The sequence below is a fragment of the Poecilia latipinna genome, unplaced genomic scaffold, assembly GCF_001443285.1.
Source record: "Poecilia latipinna isolate Pla-1442-1.1 unplaced genomic scaffold, P_latipinna-1.0 Scaffold802, whole genome shotgun sequence".
NCBI classification, from domain to species: Eukaryota; Metazoa; Chordata; class Actinopteri; order Cyprinodontiformes; family Poeciliidae; genus Poecilia; species Poecilia latipinna.
In genome coordinates, this window is record NW_015113418.1 from 51802 (window position 1) to 64406 (window position 12605).

At 40.7% G+C, this 12605-nt stretch overlaps 2 protein-coding genes across 3 annotated transcripts in view; both read left to right on the top strand.

The window, feature by feature from the left end:
• hoxb3a (homeobox B3a) overlaps window positions 1-12605 on the top strand; it is a 100192-nt gene that overhangs the window by 16084 nt on the left and 71503 nt on the right. Inside the window, exon 1 of one of the 2 annotated variants that reach the window (XM_015047001.1) lies at window positions 7607-7831. The exons of the other annotated variant lie outside the window; for it this stretch is intronic. The gene's annotated coding sequence lies outside the window, so the exon portion shown is untranslated. Of the gene's footprint in view, window positions 1-7606; window positions 7832-12605 lie in introns of those variants that run through there. 2 annotated transcript variants of the gene reach the window in all.
• Window positions 212-5565, top strand: LOC106956264 (homeobox protein Hox-B5a-like). Its single transcript, XM_015046997.1, has 3 exons — window positions 212-266; window positions 3451-4089; window positions 5318-5565. Exons 1-3 carry the CDS (start codon window positions 212-214, stop codon window positions 5563-5565), a joined length of 942 nt encoding a protein of 313 aa, XP_014902483.1.

A 12605-nucleotide genomic window follows, 5' to 3' on the forward strand; every position in this document is an offset into this window, starting at 1 on the left:
TTTTTTTTTTAGTATAGGGATGCATGCTTGCAGATTTATTAACCAACTCTAACAAAGTACTTCCATACTGTAAGGTTGAAAATAGATTTATTTCAAGATTTAGTGCTTTTTTTTTTTTACGTCGGAGACTGATAAACCTTTTAGCCTTTTTCATGTAGGCTAAGTGTGAAACATGCAACACATTTAAGGCGCGGGGGTAACGCTGGGAGTGATGGTTCTATTGCCGGGGCTGGAGGTCCGAGGGTATTCTGTGCAGGGCCAGTTAGGTGGGATGCTCTGCGGGAGAAGTGACGGCGGCGTGAACTAATTAATGAGCAGAGGCAGGCAGAGAAAGCTGACCTGTCCTCAAGCAGGCCAGCCAGACACATTGAACATATACACACACACTGCACCCAAACAAAGTGGACAATGTCCTGGTGACCTTTTCAACTGTGCGTGTCCCCAGAGTGACCGGCGAACGGACCTCCATTTGAGTTTTGCTGATGCAGCACATCGTCAAAAATAAAGCCAACACTTTCTGTCTTCATCTCATGTGACGCTTCAGCATGGCTGAACAGAATCACATAGATAATCAGCATGCATTCAGTTCCCAATTCCACTTTTCATTTTCTTTGACATAAGACTTTTTCATTGAATTATATAATAACAGTAGGATTATGGAAATTTCTATTGCAATAGTCACATACCTAGATGAGAACAAATAAGGAGTTAAAAAGTGTTTCACCTATTGCATTAACATGTTTTAACATGCAAAAATGTATTTGTTATGGTTCAGTTTTTATAAGTGTTTTTAAAAATATTGTCATGTTTACTACAAAACATATTATAATAGCAATATCATATAATAAACATCACAGCTAAATAAAAGATGTTTCACCGTCTGTGAGAAGAATGTCAAAATTAATAGCCACAGATAGCTGCTGTGCCTCCCCCCCTTTAGGATGAGAACTGGAATTTATTGCTGTTTAAATTCGACAAGCCTTTTTAATCTTACTCATGCCATCTTTGACTTTGAAAGTGAACCATCTTAAGAGGTCCTCAAAAACAATAAGACAGCGAAAGACATCTGCCCGGTGTAGAACAGAAGCAAAACAATGTGAGTCAAACTAAGACATGCAAAGTACATCACCAGTTGGATGTTGGAAACAGGGTTTAGCATTGGCTTGTTATAAATTTCTCCCATACCAAATTAAAAAAGAGTTTGTAGGAGTAAGCGTGTATCACAAAATGTTCATTAAGATTCAAAATTACAGTTGGAGTTAAAACAATTCTAAAATGGAATAGTGTCAACATATAAGAATGTTACAGATGTGGAGTTTGTCTTCAGAGAAAAGTTGTCCCACAACTGGCAATGTGCCTAAGATATGGTGATATGTTGCTCTATGAAGATTCAGTAGAAGTGTTGGAAGACCTTCACAATTTGAGAAAGATTAAGAAATTAAAAGTGAGAATAACGTGTAATGGTGAAATTGTGCTAAATCTGTTTTCAGCCTTTTTTTAACTGCCTGACCTGAAACTTCTCAACTTTGAATTCCTTCACTCTGTTGTCCAGAAAATATATAGATCAACTAAAAATAATTGATTTATTATTATTATTATTATTATTATTATTATTATTATTATTATTATTATTAAGCTTAGACAATAGTAATCATTCATCCATATTTACATTTTAACATTGTCTCAAAGCAGCTGGGTGGGTGTCTGGAGTGCAGCCTATGACTGTCTATAATACAGGATAAATTTTTGATTTCCATTCAAGCGAAAAAAAAGTAGAATTTCTGATCTTCTCTACTCTAACCAGTGTGTCAGAGTTGCAAGAACGCATGAACACTGTGCATGCTGAGGCCAACTCACAGGCACTGTGGCCTGTAATACATCCTAACACAGGAATCAACAAATCATAAATCAGTAGATTTCTACCCGATGTGGTGAGCAGAGATCAGGTTTAACATTCCACGGCTGCAGCTGAGGAGAAAGCAGAGTAAAGCTTAGAAAGTAGGGCACCATATAAATGGTACTGGAAAGAAGGATGGAAAAAAAGATGACTAAAAAATCTTTTAAAAAGTTATGTGAATTACTATAGTGAATATGTTTTCCTGTACAAGTCATGGAAGAGATTGGTTTATTGCTCATGCACGACCTGATTCTCTGTGCAGCTGACCTATAGATGAGGAGAATATTGCAATAATTCATAATAAAGGAACAAGAACGTCCTGCATAAGTCACCTGCTGACTTACATGTTTATGTTACTTCAATAGTTTTCTAAATATTCCTTCTTCTTCTTCTTCTTCTTCTTCTTCTTCTTCTTCTTCTTCTTCTTCTTCTTCTTCTTCTTATTATTATTATTATTATTATTATTATTATTATTATTATTATTATATGCACGTCATAGTAAAGCCACAGTTCTAGTCGTATGACCTAAAAAACTGGTATTTCGATTAAGTATGCTGTTCGTGATTATTGTGATTATTCCGGTTGTTGTTGTTGTTGTTATTATTATTATTATTATTATTATTATTATTATTATTATTAGTAATAATAATAATAATAATAATAATAATAATAATAATAATAATAATAATAATAATAATAATAATAATAATAATAATAATAATACAGAGGGAAATAGACTGCAGCGTGTGGTCTTTGGTCCGTGTGTATATAACTTATTATTGAGTATTTTTGTTTCGTCTCGCCTCTAATTTGCTCCCTTTATAAAGATCAGATAAGACTGGTGGAACTCGTTCGATGGTTTGTCAGTATGGTAAGATGAGGGCACCTGTAGAAGGAATTTGTAATTTTATGATGGCCCAATATGACCCGTTTGAATGTACCTTTAGTTTTTCACTCTGCTCTTCTCCCAGTCCTCCCAATAAATGCAATAAATTATATTTGCAGTAGGTGGCGCTCTTAATTCACCCCAGCACCTCTTTTATCCGAAAAAAAGGATGCGCGAAGAGGGAGAAAAGGAGCGACAGCTTTCCCCCGCCCAAGCCTTTATCATTAGAAACTTCAGAGCATGAATTACCTCTGCAAAGTCATCTGCGAGAATTTACGAGTGGTCTGCAAAATCACGTGACCACACCCCCTCCTTCTCTGTTTCTTTCTCTGACTCCTCCCTCACCTCACCCCTCACCTCCCCCATGACACACACACACACACACACACACACACACACACACACACACACACACACACACACATTTAGATCCAAGAAGCACACACAATCGCCACCCCACCCCCATATTTGGACGGCGCATAGCTAAAAACGAAGTACAGTGTAACGCCATAATTCACTAATACATCATAAATCGTTGAAAGTACCCGCGTTATAACGACCTAGAGAAATCTAACAAATCAAGCCCCCCTCTTTCTGACTTCTCAGTTGTTAGCCTCTACTCTGTAAAACAACTAAATGAGTTCTTACTTTGTAAACTCGTTCTCAGGGCGCTACCCGAATGGCCCCGACTATCAGCTGCTAAATTATGGAGCCAGCAACAGCGCAATGAACAGCGGGACGTACAGGGACTCCTCCTCTGCCACAATGCACCATGCGACTGGCTCTTATGGCTACAGCTACAATGGCATGGATCTGACCGTAACCAGCCGAGGAGGGGGGGGCAGCAGAGCCGCAAACACCGGAGAACACTTCGGTGGAGGCTCAGCGGTCGATGACTCCAGGGGCTTCGGCTTCAGACAGCCGGTCAGTTGTTCGCTTGCTTCCCCAGGAAATTCTCTCTTGGCAGGCGGTCGCGAGAACAGCAAACTGGGCACACAGAGATCGTCTCCCCCCTCAGAGCAACCAGGAAGAAGCAACCTCAGCTCTCCAAACCTGTCTTCATCCACGATGGCCGGCGGCGCGGCTCGGCGCTTCACAGAGATTGAAGACGCTTCACCAGACAGCGAGGACCTGCTCCTTCCTCGGGAAGCCAGTCATGGGAATAATCCACGGCCCCAAACCGGGCACTCGCAATCTATTCAAAAACAGGAAGGCAGCCCGGCCGGATCAGCTGCTGGCAGTATGGGCAGTGACGCGCAGTCACCCCAGATTTTCCCTTGGATGAGAAAACTGCACATTAGCCATGGTACATTCTGACTCTTGGCTTTACAGTTTATACTTATTTGTATATTAGTAGTTGACACTGAAACATTTGTTGAGAGCATGTAAAAGACGTGAAGTTAGATTCCAGCTTGTGGCACTTATTTAAGGAGTCACTGTTTCTTTCCATCGACGCAAAATATTTAGCAAGAGAAAGCTTTCATATAATTGGAGTACAATGACAATTATAAAATATTTTACAAGCAGCAACACATTTAGACAACACATTTTGTCTGCGCCCTGTAGGTATCTTGGGCCTACGCTGCGCGGAGAAAAAAAAAAAGTTATAAAATTACAAAACCGGCCACGGTTATTGGTGTCTTCATTTTGCAAGATTTCATTTTCCCGCTAACTGAATTCTAATTGAAAATTGCAGTCCAACTAACGAGGACGGGTTGCTTTATCAAACACAAAATATTTGCATGTTGACCCAACTCCATTTTACCATTGCACCTTGGAAGCTTTACTCGGACTATTGTCCCTTCTGTCTTTTCGCCTTTTTTAAGTCTAACAAAAACGTCATAAATCTGTCAAATGTAAGTCGAGTGGGACTGCAAAGTTCAACATGCCGGGGAGCACACACAGTACCCGTTGAGGAAAAAAGCAGCAGGGAAACAAACAATGAGAATATGCCGCGGCTGCCCTTTTAAAAAGTCGGCCTTTATTAGTGTGGAAACTTTATTAAAGAAGTGATGCAAAGGCAATAAAACCCTTAAGGGATCTGAGGGGAGTTAAAGGGAGGGACGTGTAAGGTGAGGGTAATGTTTAAAAAAGTAGGCAGATTTAAGGAAAAATTTAAGTGTGGAATAAATGTAATTTAAATTTAATAAATAGAATTCATATGAAGGGAAGATCATTTTCCGGCTCTTATTTAGTGCGCTTTTTTAAATAACACTTTTGCCTGCACTTTTGTCTTTGCCTGCTGTGCTCTTACTGTTTAGTCCGCCTATGCACAATGATGCACTGATGACCTGTAGCTACAATGGCAGATGCAGTTAAACAGACTTTTATGATTTAGGGCCACATCTTGACTTTACAAAGCTGCTGTGTAAAACCAGAGTGAACCTGAAAAATTTGGCATCCAATAGGCTCTAAATGTTGTCTATTGCCCCTGACATGTTGTCTGACGATGCTCGTTTTGTGTTTCTTTTTTCTTTTTGTCACATGTGGGGCCCTCTGTCCTAACAGCGTTGTGTTCCTTCCAAACCCCTCAGATATGACGGGCCCGGACGGGAAACGGGCGCGGACAGCGTACACCCGCTATCAGACTCTGGAATTGGAGAAGGAATTCCACTTCAACCGGTACCTAACGCGGCGGCGGCGCATCGAGATTGCTCACGCACTCTGTCTCACGGAACGACAGATCAAGATCTGGTTTCAGAACCGGAGGATGAAGTGGAAGAAGGATAACAAGCTGAAAAGCATGACATTGACCACGGCTGGCAGCGCCTTCCAACCATAGGAGTAAAATCCCTTTCAAAGAACCTGGTCATTCAGCTCGATGACTTGTTATCTAAGACTGGAGGGAGGCAAACAGGGCAAAAAGCGCAAAGAAGTAATAAAACCCGAAAAGAACAACATAGAAATTAAAGAAGAAGGCCTACGGGACTGGAGTAAAAAAAGGGCAATGAAGAAAATAGTCCAGGATAAACCGAGACGTTAACTTTTGATTTATAAAACAATGTATGTTCTCAGATTAGAAGCTGTACAGTACAGCAGCGCAGCACTTTTCATTCGAATGCTATAGCGGTGTTTCAGGGCCACAGGGGAATACTGACTGGTACTCTTATGAACTGGCAGCCAACACACAACTTATATATATATATATAAATATAATTGTGTGTGTGTGTGTGTGTGTGTGTGGGGGTGTGTGTGTGTGTGTGTGTGTGTGTGAGTGTCGTTATACAAAATACCAATTGATCGACTTTGGGTCTTCTTTCCCAGCCGTACTTTCTGGCCATGGTGTGTCTGATGTGTGTCTGATATTATTTCATTTATCCTGTGGATTATGTTGGTAATGTGCTTTCTATTGCAACTTCAACTCTTGAACAGGTCCTCTAAGTTATTTCCTCCCACTGAAACTCAACCACTACTTGTTTAAATCTGCATCCCCCTCCCGTCCACTCACCTTGCCACAGTGTTGTTACTACATCACTGACATCTGCACTCATATTTACTGTGGAAGTAGAAATGTTTGCGCGAGCGTGTTTGTGATTGAGAGTATGTGCATATGTGTATTTGTTTAACAAAATGGCATTCACGTCTCCATCCGTTCTTATTGCTGTATATATAATTGAAATAAGTACAACTGTGCCATACTGTTATTGTAATTTGTTGATTTGTTGGAAATGTCATATTTGATGTACACAGATATAGCGACATTTTGACTGTTTTACTGTTTGCGGTTACTTTATGTGAGTGCGTGGATGTGTGAAATCTGTGTGGTATTGTGTCCCTGTAAACGTGAGGTTTTTGTAGTTATTTGTAACATTGAGTAAAACAATTATGAATAAAGTTTCTCACTGCAATCCAGATCGACAGCATAAGGCCTTGGTTCACAATGAAGAAAGGGAAATGTTATGCAAGTATACTGTGGTTCCAAGCTCTCTCCGAAACTTTTTCACACCTACGTTATTTTTACACCAAAACGTCATGGTATTTTACATAATCGATGTCTGATATTTTGCGTTCTGCTAAAATATTATATCTTTACGTCAAATTCTCCTAACAGTCTTCTCTATTTTGCAGGCCTGTCTTGAACCCTGTGCCTAGAAAGTCCATGGAAGCATCCTCATGGCTAAAGGCGGTATTCTTGCACAAAGCTTCCCGGTTGCAGAAAATACACAGCAAAACACACAACCAGCTGGTAAAAAACGGGACAGTTTTCTTCTCTGTTGTCCTAAGCGGATACAATAACAAATGATCGGCGGTGGACAAATGCGTCACGTTTCAGCCTTTTCCGGCTTCAACGGATGCTGCTCCCAGAGAAATTAAGTTACCTTCTCCTGATTTCCACTTGTAAACAACCGAATGAACTTTTAAACTCACCGACCGCGGGTGCAGTTCCCCTCCTTTTCTTTCTAACCTACTAGGTAGTCAAATGGATCCTTCTCCGAGGCTCATCAGGACACATACTTCTGGCTCTTTTTCGTGTCTGTATGCGTTGGTGTATGAAGACATGCATGGATTTTTAAACTAACCCTTCCTGGTTTGGGCCACACTATAAAATGGAGGAAGGATTGACATTTACGTGTCAAACAGATGAGGGTTTTTATCTCCAAGTTAGATCGTAAAAGTCTGTTCTGATTCCTCTCACTGGCTCTCCTCTGGTCACGTGGGGTCCATAAAGTTAGTTTTATGGTTTAGGGGAGTTGACAATGTACCATGTATTTCACATTCTAGAAAGCAAGTGACGGTTTAACGGCTTTGTGTGGATCCTAAAGAGGTCACTAAAGTAGAGACAGAGGCAAAGAAGCAGTGTGTGTGTGTGTGTGTGTGTGTGTGTGTGTGTGTGTGTGTGTGTGTGTGTGTGTGTGTGTGTGTGTGAGTCTGTGACAGTGAAAAAAAGAGAGAAAGAAAGGGGGATAGAGAGAGAACAGGCCTCTATTAGCCGCAGCTGTTCTTGCTCTGGTTCACACTTGGAGCCCGGAGATCTCTGCTGTGGTCTGCTGTGGACTCTGGGAAAAGCTTGGGGAAGGAGAGTCAGGACGCACAGTGAACGCCTCCCGGTAAGTAGGAGCTAAGTAGAGAGAGGGGTGTGTTTGGTAAAGTGGGAGATGGGGCTGTGTAATTAACGTGTCAGTCACTGTGAGCAGTAGTCCTGTTTGGCGCGGCCACCAGCTCCGGTGGATTTCAGGTACATTTCAGGCCTCTGATGAGGCTGGTGGTGCGAAGATTCTGAGGTTACAGATAGAGAAAAACTGAAATTGTCTGAGCACTGTTATCCGAAGTCACAGACTCATGTGTCGCTTTAACTTGTAACTATAGCCCTGGCCTGTAAATGCAACCACCTGTTTGAGGTTTTGGACATGTATTTTTTTTTTTCTTTCTTCAATTTGTAATGAAATATTCGGAGATCTAGTTCAAAGTATTCGTTTAAAGGAAATAAAGTTAAACAGAACAAACGCGTAAGAAGATGATCACATTTTTGGTGGCAGAAAACAAATATTCTGATCCCTATCTTCTTCTTGGCCAACCTGATCAACAGTTTTTTTATGCACAATCATCTTGTGCGGTAAACTGTTTCAGATAAGAATGGAGAATTGCAAAAGCATTCACATCTCTGTATTCATAAAGGTCACACTATGTAGTGACATGCGTCAAAGGGTAGAAGCGAACCTCTGTCTGACATCACTTTGGTGTTTTCCAGGCAGTCTGGGTGGAAAATAATAATAATAAAAAGAGAACTGGACGCAAACATTTCAAAGTTCTCCATCTGAAACCTGCGTTTCTTTCATTCTGAACGGATAAACACATTCTAAACCACAGTAACACACAACTAAACACACATCCGCAAATACAACTCTAAACCTGACATTATTTTTTGTCTTTATTACAAAAACAAAAAGTAAAAAATAAAAATTAATGATGTTAAATTCTTCTTCATTTGTACAGCCGGGATTTCAGCCGCATTTAATGTCAAACTTAAAGGAATAGTGAGAACTTGAAGAACTGCAGTAAAAATAGACTGAGTTAATTTCATGTATTTACCAGCAACATGTGTTTCCATTATATCAATTGCAGATATCAATACTTCAAAAACACTGATAAAATGTTAACTCACATTTAAGCACGTTTGCGAATGAAATTGATCCTGCCTTGGTGCACAAGCTCCAGAACTTCAGCAAGGCTCCTGCTTTTAGCAGTAATAATTTAATTTGTCTACACCTGACAAGTTAATTGATGATCATTAAGTAAAGACGATTAATATAACCGTGTGTGTGTGTGTGTGTGTGTGTGTGTGTGTGTGTGTTACTGTTGCTAAAGTAACACACGCTATATAGATAGATAGATAGATAGATAGATAGATAGATAGATAGATAGATAGATAGATAGATAGATAGATAGATAGATAGATTGCTGATTGCTTCAACAAGGACTGAAAGGTGTTAAATCCTTTGTATTTAACACAATTGTTGCGGCACCAAACATACTTTTTTGGGGGGTTAAGTTACTTTAGTTACATTATTTTTTCCTGTTGTTACTTTTTGATCACTACTCTGCTTCTGTTGGCCTTTGAATATAAAACAGAAGGCCCTTTGTTTATAATGGCAAAATTAAGTTGCAGATTCTGGACATACAATTATTGCAATTCAATTGCAATTATTAGCAACTATAATTATTGAGAATAATATATTAATGTTAATATAAACTAACGGGTTATGAAATAAATTCAAATGAAATGAAATAAATTCATGATACAATATTTAGTTTTGTATGTATGCAATCTAAAATAGGACTTTTGATTTCTATGTGAAAATGTTTGAAACTCTTTGAGTTGGCCCGTAAGTACGTAGCGCGTTTTGGGGCTGGCCTGGGTCCTTGAGGAAGTTTCAGTGCAGTAAACAGGAAGCCAAAAAAAACTCCCTATTTCATTTTTCATCAGCTTCCTCCCTTTAATGATGATACAGGACCGCGGTCCGTGGCCTCCAGCCCCTGCCGCTTTCCTCCCACACAGCTCTCCTCACACTTACAGTTCCCCGCGGCGCTCAGGCTGGTAGAAACATACATAATCTCTCCATTCCGGGAGACTTAGGGAAGTTTTGGAATGGACAGGGAGAACTGTGAGCTCCTTTTTCCTTTTTTAAATTTTTCTTTTGCTCTGTGTGTGATCAGTTTGTCGTTTATGTACATAGGGCAGTTCCACTCAAAAGAGCCGCTTTTAACTGTTGTGCATTATGTACATTATGCGTATGGGCTTGCTGCTTGTTTGAAGCTGTCAGACGGGCTGGGTTTGTGTTGGTGATGAAGAGTGGAGTTAGGAACTAATGAAACTGACCTCTTATTGCCAGGCTTTGCAGAAGGCGTGTGTTTGGTGTGTTAGGGAGTGTTGTGGGCTTCCTGTGGGATGCATCTTGTTGCGTTTAACTGCTTTAGGGCTTCAGATGAAGTGAAACAGGTAAATGACCGGGATTTGTCATTCGCTTTGTGTTTTACAAAAAGCGTACTCTCTTCAAGAAATCTTTTGAATATAAGAAGTACTTTCGTTCATTTTGGATACAGATGTCTGCTTCACCGCAGACAAAGGAAGTTCAACGATTAGAGATTGGTCAGTAGCCCCCTTTTTACCTCACCCTCCAATTCTCCTTCTTTGCTGCTGTCTGTCTCCGGGGCCAGAATCTCTTGTCACTGTTTCAGCCCTGCGTTTCATCTGGCATTTAACAATATTCTGTTGATTTCGAAACGTCACAGTTCGCGTGCTCAGAGACCCATACGTCAGGCGTGATGGCCTTTGGACACTGATAGGGGTGAAAAGTTCGGTCAGGACTCATGAATAATGAACGAGACGGAGTCACCGCGAGGTCAACAGACAGGCTCGAGCTGAGCAAGACAACGAAGACTCCTGCGCAGGCGCAAAGTCGAGAGAAAACTTCTCTCGACATGGGGGAAAGGTATTAACAATTGGCTGCTTTCAGAAGTGCGCTCTATTTCCGAATCAGATGTCAGGAGGGTGTGAGACAAATAACAAACTTCCTCTTGTTTGGCTGAGTAAACATTGTCAACAACGACTCAATCAGGTCTGATAATAAATAAAAGGCTTTTGATCTATTTATGTGACAATTTAATGAGCCATATTTTAAGTCGATAGATTTAATTTTTGCATAAGCTTCAGAAAGAATACATGTTCTTTCGTTCTCAGAGGTTCTTTCGTTCTCAGAGGTTGGGTTGACAACGATCTGTAGTATATATATATATATATATATATATATATATATATATATATGCAAGATGCAGCTCTTCTTCACCGCCACCAGAGCTCGCTTCAGACCACGAGGACAGATGGAAACAGCCCAACCAGCTCTGCACCACCTTCACAAGGCGCCACCACACCCCACCCCTCCAATCCCTCGGACACCACCATACCTTTAAGCCACCCGCTGGCATTAACTTTAAGCTCCGTCCGGTCTTTCTGCACCGTTTATTATTTTTTTTTATACTGCTTACCGATTAATTGCGAAGTCCGACGGTAGTGTTTCTCTAATGCCATCAATTAGAAGGGAAAAAAGTCGCATAAGCTGGTGAATAGTGTGTTTCATGTTGATCAATCTGAATCTACTGAGATTTTTTTTAGAGATATTTAGAAAAGCATGTGGATGTCTGTCCTTTACTATCACTGTTTCCTCTCTATTCCCTTCTTCCTGCCCATGGTGAAAAAAAGGGGGAGCTGTTATCAGCAGGGCTACATGACTCGCTGCTGGGGCTACCAGCAAAAAGTTCAGAGTTGAAGGGTCAAAAGTTCGCCATAATGCGGTAGTTCCACCCTCACCACTCTAACTGGCTCCACTCTCCACCACTCGCACTATGTCAAAGGCAAAAACAGGAGGAGGGGGAGTCAGGGAAGCTGAAGTATACCTCCGCTCCCTGACTCCCCCTCACTATAGTGAGGGTTTACTCATGACAGAAATAATAGCGGGAGGCGAAGTAGAGGTGAAGGCCTGACCTTTCATTCCTTACCAACATAGTGACAAAAGCAGAACCGCTCCCCTTGATGTAGTTAAGACAGGAAAGACAGAGCGAGACAGGCTGGTGGAGGGAGGGTATTCAGTGACATGCAAGCAGGTACAGGTGTTAGGCTACATGTCCTGTTCACACTGTCCAACATTTGTTTTATATCCACTCAAACTAGAATCGGGTGATTCCCAATTTTCAAGACATGGTCCTTAGAAACATGTATAGATATACTCAATGTTTTTATTTTATTATGCATGATCAAGCCACTGCTCTGATGTACTATGCATATTTATATTCTAAAGAATCCCAGCACTTTTCCCTTTCCTCCACCCCAAAGTTACTCACCTTGTATCACCTGAAAGCATTTTCAGGCATAGAGGACTAATGTCTCAGCAAGATCTAGAGAAACTCATCAAAGCATTTATGTTTAGTCGCATTTATACCTGCAGCAGCGTCTTCAGAGGTCTGACTAACAAATCAATCCTCCAGCTGCAGCTGATCCAGAACACTGCTGCTTGAGTTCTGATTAAAACCAGGAAGATAGAGAACATCACCCAGTCCTACAGTCCTTCACAGAAAGAAAAAAACTTTAAGATAATGTTAGTTTATAAACCACTGAACGTTTTAGCACCACAGGACATTAAAGTTCTGCTGTTGTTGTATCAACCTTACAGACCTCTCAGATCTTTTGGTTCTGCTTCTACTTTACTTCCAGAATCAGAACCAAACATGGAGAAGCAGCATTCAGCTTCTATGCACCACACATCTGCGACAAACTTCCAGAAGATTACAAAACAGCTGTAATCTTCCTTTAAATCTAGAATAAAAATC